Source organism: Castor canadensis, chromosome 10 (genome assembly GCF_047511655.1).
Source record: "Castor canadensis chromosome 10, mCasCan1.hap1v2, whole genome shotgun sequence".
Lineage (NCBI taxonomy): Eukaryota > Metazoa > Chordata > Mammalia > Rodentia > Castoridae > Castor > Castor canadensis.
In genome coordinates this window covers 120,415,345-120,423,810 of record NC_133395.1, presented here as the reverse complement: position 1 = coordinate 120,423,810, position 8,466 = coordinate 120,415,345, and the positions used below count along the sequence as shown (strand labels likewise).

At 36.7% G+C, this 8,466-nt stretch overlaps 1 protein-coding gene across 4 annotated transcripts in view; it reads right to left on the bottom strand.

Moving 5' to 3' along the window:
- Positions 1–1,589: 1,589 nt before the first annotated feature.
- The window catches only part of Ptprg (protein tyrosine phosphatase receptor type G), a 658,629-nt gene continuing 651,752 nt past the window's right edge, over positions 1,590–8,466 (bottom strand). For all 4 annotated transcript variants that reach the window (XM_074044097.1, XM_074044096.1, XM_074044099.1 and 1 more), the window contains 2 exons: positions 6,477–6,612; positions 1,590–5,916 (listed from right to left, as the gene is read on the bottom strand). In XM_074044097.1, coding sequence (XP_073900198.1) covers positions 5,770–5,916; positions 6,477–6,612 — 283 coding nt within the window. In that variant the 3' untranslated portion in view covers positions 1,590–5,769. The remainder of the gene's footprint in view (positions 5,917–6,476; positions 6,613–8,466) is intronic.

The following is an 8,466-nucleotide window of genomic DNA, read 5'->3' as shown; positions in this document are numbered from 1 at the left end:
AGTACTCCTTTGCACACTTGTTTTTTCCCCCTATTCTTACTAGCAGAAATGAAGCTTCCATGTCTAGGGTTATATCCTGGACCATAAAAGCCAAGGGGTTTGAAATTGATTTCATTGCTTCTAACAGTCATACCTGCTACTTCATGGTATCATCTTCATGGTCTCAGGGGGAGTTAAGGAACTCCTTTTGCACCATTCTTATGGGCAGAATTTTGATGGTGGTTTCCTGTTGGTCTTGGTTGTTGGTTTATCAGTCTGAGAAACACATGGTACCCAAATTCTGATTGGATATCCCAGAGGCAACTGCTCACAGATCTAGGCAGGTAAATTCAGTGACCAATGATGACCAGACAAGGTGATAAGGGCGAGTCATGACTTGGTTGAGTACATACCCCACCATAAAGGAACAATTGCCATGCCTCTTCAGCTTGGTATTGCCATGGGAACTGTGACCCTGCTGTCATACGCCCACCCACAGTTTTGGAAGGTTTAAATCCAAATCTTAAAGTATTTAAATGTTGGTAATTAATCTGAATTAAATTATAAGCCAAATAAAATGTATCTGTGGACTGAAAAGTATCTATAGGCCATTGTTTTGTGACCTTATGGTCACAAACAAGAGTATTAGGGTCCCCATGGGTATAATTGGAGGAAAACTGTATTGTAAAGGAATTTTTTTTTTTTTTGTGGTTCTGGGGCTTGAACTGAGGGTCTTAGCAAGCACTGTACCACTTGAGCCACACCTCCTGCTCAAGATACATTCTCTTACATACTTCCACATACTCCTGGAAGGAATTACTATATTGTTTCATAAATCACTAGTTTACTTAGGGAGAATGAAATATCAGCTCTTATATGGAAAGAGTGGAACCTTGGTATTAAGAGTTGAGCACCTGATGTGGCACCATTGAAGGAGAGAACTGGCAGACCAAAGGACTCATATATCAATTTTGAAGTGTGAGAATTCCGTTTAAGTAGGAGCACTTGTACTGATCCTACATAAAGTGTTGCCAGGATATAGTCTTCATCCTAGATAGTAAATGTTAAAAGGGAAAAGTTGCTACAAGTGTTGATATAGTGGAGAAAGTAGGAATTGTTTACAACATACCAGGAGAGTAAAAAAACCAGATGAAGTATGATTCAAAATGCACATCAAACTTTATCATTTTTTTTGGTGGGGCTGAGGTTTGAACTCAGGGCTTTGCACTTGCAAAGCAGGTGCTCTATTGCTTAAGTCACACCTCCAGTTCATTTTGTTCTGGTTTTCTTGGAGATGGAGTCTCGTGTACCTGACCTTAAACTGAGATTGTCTCGATTACGGTTTCCTAAGTAGCTAGGATTACAGGTATGAGCCACAGGTGCTGGCTCATTATTTAGTCTCTAAAGGAGCAAGAACAGTGATAAATCAACCCAGCAAAGTCACTTGTTTTTGGTTTGCTGCCTATGTGAAGACGACTACTAATGTTCATTTTACTACAATGAAAACTAAGATGAAGGTTTGGTGGGTCTTAATGTGACCTATTAAGGGAACCTAGTAATCTAATTTTAGTGGATATCGGTATTTTCATAAAAATGCCAACACTAATGAGTACATCAAAAACCATACTTTATTTTATGTATAGCAATACAATTTACATATTAAATAACACTATAATAGAATGATTTGATATAGTTTTAAACAGAAGAAAAAAGGGAAAAATTTCAGGTTATAAAACCCCTCCCCCCAGAACAAATTTAAAAAAAAAAATCACTTTGTCCAAATGGATCAATGTGACGAATGAATTCAGTTTCTAATCCTGTCTAATTCCTATTGCACAAATGGTCAACGGAATTAAAAAGAAAGCCCAACTTTCACAATCACTGCCTCAAAGAAATAACACGTTGGAGTCTTTTGGAATGCAAAGATGGTTCTTGCTACTTCAATACACAGAAAGTTGAATTCACATATCCACCACGAAGAGAAAAAAAAAAAAAAACAATGACGAAGTTGAAACTAGAAAAAAATTAGCTTTATATGAAAATATAAAATTCTATGATTATATACCATAGATACAAAGTTCCCAGAAGATGCTTACCCAAGCAACAAAATATTTACAGTTTTAATGATTTTAGCTAGATCAAAATGAAAGAAACATGAGTCAACATGAAGGATGAATTCTGTAGAAACAATGGATGCTTGCTAGTTTCAAATGTCCTAACAAAAAGGAGTCACTACCCCAAATGTTGGAGAGTTGTGACATTTTATAAAATTGACTGTCTCCTTTTCTGGAGATGTTTATTTCTTAAAACTCAAGATATTTTTCTTGAAATTAATTATCCTCTGTAGAAAATGCTTCCCTTTGCAAATATTTAACAAAAATACTAAAAACAGTTTAACAGCTAAGACAAAGTAGAGGCCAAATATCATTAACAATTTCTTCCTATTTTTAGCATGCCGTCTTTCTAGGTAAGTAGAGCCAATATTGTGTGTTAAATGGCAACTAAGAGAAAGCACAAAGGGTTAAGTGAAATTATAGCTGCAAATGAAAAAAAAAAAAGCAGGCATTTTTTTCTCCTTCATATAAAAATTCACTGGCACCATTTGAAAAGAAATATTAGAACACAGGAGTTGAAAATGCAATTTTCCAGCATAACTGCTAAGTATTTAAGACAACTACATTTTGATTATTTTCTCTTAAATTATGATGAGTCTGGGTTTCTTTTAATTTTTTTTTTGTTCAGAATTAGTAATATGTATCTTTGGTAAATTGGTATCTATATTTTAATTTTTAAATACAGTATATATGTATTTATGAAAAAGTCCTAGCAAGGCAATTGCGCTGTGTCATAAAATAATTAGGCTATTTATTGATTTCAGTTTCACTCTGGACTAAAACCTCCAACAGCTGGACCTTGAACCTCATAACCCTTCTTTGACCTTGCCGGACTCTTCTATTTGAAATGAACACTAAAAGCTGCAAGGCATATGGATTAGAAAATCAGTCAACCAGTTTTATTCTTCTTGAAATCTAGAACTTTTTTTTTTTAATGAGACTACTGGGTGCAAGAAAGTTCTCTTGGTGGAAACAAGAGGTCTTTGATATCCAGCACGGCCACCTGGTCTGATCATGGCAATCCAGTTTTATAGGTTATGCACACTGTTCCCCTATAGCTAAATTCATACCCACAAACAGCTGCTTTTATAAAGTAGCACACATTAACTTGCAATAGTTATTTCCTTTCCCTTGCATATAAGTGGTAATAACCTTGCTATGTACTTATGCAACGTGCTTATGTCTCAAAGAAAACACCATCTTTAGAACTCTGCCTCTGAAAAGATGCAAATATATTTTTGCCAATAACAAATGAAGTAATAGTGACGATACTGTGTTGAAGGTGAGGAACTGTTGACTCTGACTATCCTCAGTGAGGGGTGTTTGGACAACTTTGGTAAGATAGGCAAATAACTGCTCACAGTTCAGTGGGTCAGGATCCCTAGACTTTGGGGTTCAAGCCTGCTGTGGACATACAGGTCGCTTACAGAGAACTTCTAAACCATGTGTGTTATGTGTCTGTTCTCTTTACTTGCTGTCTCTTTCATCGTTATTCTGTTACCCAAGAAAGAGTAAGAGATAGTCATAGAACTGGGTTGGGGAGGGTATACATTTCAATGGACTGAGTACCCTTGTTAACGGCACAGAAGGGAATACTTGCTTTTGTCTTCTAAGCAGAGTTTACTTTATTAAGAAAAAAATGACTCAAGAAGAGACCAGGAACTCAAACTTGAATGTTACTTTTTGAATGTCAAAGCCACTGTACCATCAACTGAAACACATTGCCTCCTATCAATACTCTGAACCAAAGTAACCCACCTAATTGACTAAGACTCTTTTATCATAACCTGAAACCTTTTTCTTCATGATTCCCCTCAGCCTTCCAGCAGTTGTAATGTTCCTAGGTTCAAGCTTTCCTTTTGTTAGATACAGTGTCACTTCTGATGGGGGAGCGGGGGTTGAAAAAGTCTGTGTCATCTAACAAACACACCACCTCGCAAAATTTGCACACCCAAACAGCCCTTTATCACAACTAGCCTTCACAGTTCTTGAAAAGCAGATGTGTGTGAAAAAAAGAGGAGATGAACCCTGATAAGTTATATAGTTCAAGAGAACTCTATTGAACTGGCCTAGTCATTGAAACCCTTGGACTCCAGTGCCACTCTGACAAACTTCAGATCAATCAACTAAAAGATAAACAGAACCTCAGTGCTAATCATCATTCATGCAGTAATGCCCACCCAGAAAATGCAGTAGCCACTATGGCCTTTTTGTTGAAGTTGATTGCTATTAAAAACTAAACCAAAGCCTGTTCTTCATAGATCCAATTCTGGTTACGATCTCAAATCTGACAGAGAGTGACCCTCAAAAGCACACATGCAACAGAAGAAACAGATCTCAGTTAAGTAGCTTTTTTTCCCCTCTAATAAACTCTACTGGAATTTCTTAGTAACACTTAGGTACTGTGGGGTGAATATGGTTAATATGGACCTCGGGCTCTCTAATGATCATCAGTGTCCTTGAGGCCAAACTGCACAAAATCATTCAAAGCTGTCTCTTTCTCTTAAAAAGTACTTGAAAATGTAGCTATCACCTTTTATTCAGTATCTAATTATCTCTTTCCCAATAAGATTTATTCATGTGTAGAAGTTTAGATAGTCCCAAGAATTTTGCTAATACAAAATTTTCAATTTAATCTTGTGTAGAAGAATGTGTGTAATTCAGATTATGAAACATTTGGCAAAAAAAGGGAAAGAAAAGAATGTTAGCTGTATAGGTAGTTTTTATTAGATGGCTGTATGAGTAGGCAAGAATTTTTAGAGGACTAGTTTCAAAATTATACACCTGTAAAGATTTTTCCTTCTTCTGCCTAACATAATGTTTTGGTAGTATAAACTAAAAGCATTAGTGGGGATTAACTAAAGGGTCCCATCACTGAGTTGTGTAAAATAATTGCCATCTTTCTAAATGTAAAAGATAGCCCTGATTTTAGGGTGTAGCTATTTCAGACAGTCAAAAATGGAAATAACACACACTGTTCACATAGCTACTGTGAAAGCTGTAATACAGTTATCCTTTATTTTGACACATTTTTAAGCTGTGAATATAACTTTGTAACTAATAAGAGATGTTCACATGAAGCAACTCTTAAGCCTTCTAATTTCTGAATGGCTCACTTAACGATCATAAATGGAACTATTTCAAGGTCATGATGTTGACAGATCATCTCAGTAGTTCCCAATAGCCTGCTATTCTGAATAAGAAAACAATGCCCATCCACTCCATTAAAATACAGAAGGCATACAGAATTGAACAGTGCCTAAAAATAAGAGGGGAGGACTAAGAAAAACAACAGCACTGCCTGCTAGTAGAAGGCAACTGCTTTAGCAATAATAATAAAACCAAGATTCACTGTTATAACAAAGACTCTCACTGTACTGAACTAAAAAGTAGCTTGTATGCTGTCATGGAATGTCACTTTAGTATTGGATTATAGGCAGTAACACTGATCATATAACTAGGTGAAACTGCGTTTCACTGTGTGAAATGAACAGAGGTGCAAATGCTCAGTAGGATACCATTAAGACATAAAATGGCAAAAAATAAATATCAAAACTTTTATCAGTGTAAAAAAGTAACTGGGTTATTGTATAACCTAGAGTCTGGCAAAAAAAGGCCTCAAAAAAGTTCTCAGTCTTCAGAAGTTTACAAATTCAGTGCCCTTTCAGGAATCCAGTCACACTAGAGACTCCATGCTCTCAGCAGGGTCCGATTCGTCTGCAATAAGCACAGCACCATTTTTGTCCACTGTCATGGGACCATTTCCATTTTCTTTAGTGCTAACCAAGCTGAGCATTGCTTTGTAGACAAACTGGTATTGCTCCTGAAAAACAAGAGGGAGACTGTTTGAGCCAAAGAACAGTTATTTCATCTAATTTGGAAATACCAATTAAAAACGTAATTATGAAAAACCTACTAGAGAAACAGGAATAGCCAAAATGTTACCTGAGAAACTTGATCACTTGAATTCTTTAAGATCTATACCTACTTCATAACCCTTTATCTGTATTGGTGTGGAGCCAGTTCTCAACATTGACAGTTGACTAAAATAATGAAACATCCATCTCTTATAATTACTGAATCCCCTACTCTAAGGCACAGTTTCTGAACTATAGCACTACTGACCTTCTGACCCAGATAATTCTGGATTGTCAGGGTTGTCTTGTGCGTATCAGGGGTTTTTCCAGCAACCCTGGCCTCTATGCACTAAATGCAACTCTCTGCATCTGCAACTGTGACAATCAGAAAGTCTCTAGATATTGCCAAATGCCTCTGAGGGGACAAATTACCCCAACTTGAGAACTGCTGCTCTACAGAACCTACAGGGTGAGTCTGAGGCTGAACTGATGTGGTACAGGTTTTGCTTGTCAGCAAAGTACTTACAATGTCTGTGAATACTCCAGGCCTCATAAGATTGATCATTTTTGCAACCTGGAAAACATCCACAGCATTTTCATTCTCCAGTTGCTGGGACAGGGTGGTAAGGGCACATAACATTCCTGCTGAAACTGCTCCATACCTGGGAGAGGGAACAAGAAAGACATTATTTCAGATTTACGAAGGAACTAGACAGCGGAATGAAATCACCATCAAGCATTTTCCTTCAAACTAAATCGACTATATCGACATCTATTCTTGAAGACAAAAATGAGTGGAACACTGTTCAGGGGGAGGAATTTGGAAGCTTGCATAAAGGTGACATTTATTTTTGAAAGTGAAATCTCATTAGAAGCTTAGCTTGAAGTCCAAGATGAAATGAGAGGTTCAAAGGTGGACTTGAGAGAGTGACAGATTTAGTGTGGGGGAAGTTAGATGGGGCAAAAGGACAAAGTGACATGAGAATCTTAACTCTAGACTATTGGGACAGGAGCAATTTCAACATTAGGGGTAACTTGGGAAGGTAAGAATCATTACACAAGTAGGTGCAGTCTTCCAGACTTAGGCCTGTTACTCTGAAAAGAAAATTTAAACAATTTCAAACAGTTAAGTTGAATTTACAAATAGGAAGAGTAAAAAAATGCACCACATAATGATGATTTGGTTAACCACAGACCACATTTATGATGCTTCTATGAAATTATAGTGAAGCTGAAAAATTCCTATTGCCTAGTGATATCATAACCACAGAAGCTTCTTAGTGCAACAGTTTAAGTGCTGCCAGCCACTCAGAAGTACAGCATATACAATGGTGCACAGTACAGAACACTCAACTATCACTTAGGCTTGTGTAATATACTCTGTGATGTTTTTACAACAACAAAATGACCTAACTATGCATATGTAAGATCTTATCCTTGTAATGAAGCACAATGTGACTGTATATCACTCAAAATGAAGTCAGAATTTTCAAAAGTACTTTCATATTAAGTAATTATTTTTGGCAATGACACGGAACTTTCCAAATGAGAGCACATTCTTAAGATCCATGGAAAAATAAATATGGTTCTCTTTGCTTCACTCACACAGAGAAAATGATCAGAAAGGTACTGCTAGACTTTTTCATCAGGCCAGGTTGGCAACTCCAGTTTTCACAGGAACCTGCTGATGGCACATTATGAGTGATGAGAAATCAGACGAATTAAATGAGTTCCTCAAGCTGGTGTTGCTGGTTGGTGGTGGAAGTCTAGTGTTTAGATGCCATTGTTCCCTTCAGAAGTATGGAGTTTTAAATTGATTCTTACATGAAATGAAAATGTGTGTAAAAGTTTAAAATGTATCATAAGACCAAAGTCCTCCTTCATCGCCATTCCAACTTTAGAGGTAACTTTTGCACAGGTAAAATGATTATGAAATTAGATACAGCCTTCCAGATTTTGGCCTATTACTGCATTTCAACACAGTTCATTACTTCCCCTGTGCCATGCATGCCAGATTTACTCATGTCCCTTTTGAGTGACACTTATCTTGTTTGTATCTTGTGCACACAGGCATGGATGTCATGAGCTTCAGAAGAGCCAGGTCATAGGTTATACCTACTCTCAGTTTTAAAGATACTACCATATTTCTTGTCCATATGGTTTTACCTGTTCTTTCTCCTCCCAGGACGTGAACACTTGTTTCCTCCATCATTTAAACTGCTTTAAAAGCTTTTGTCTATCTGATGGGTGAAAAATTGCATTTTGTTGTTGTTTAGTATTTGCTTGACTCCCAAGAAGGATTAATTTTGATTGTTTATTGATCATCTGTATTTCCTCTTCTGACATTACCTTAGTATACTTTGGACACCAGCTATGTTAGCTAGGAGTTATTTCATGTGTCTAGTCTATGTTGCAAAAATTTTTTCCCACTTTCTAGTTTTTCTTAACTTTTTGGGTCATTTTTGTTATACTGGAATACAGTGTAGTTTACATGTAATCAGGTTTATCAACCATTT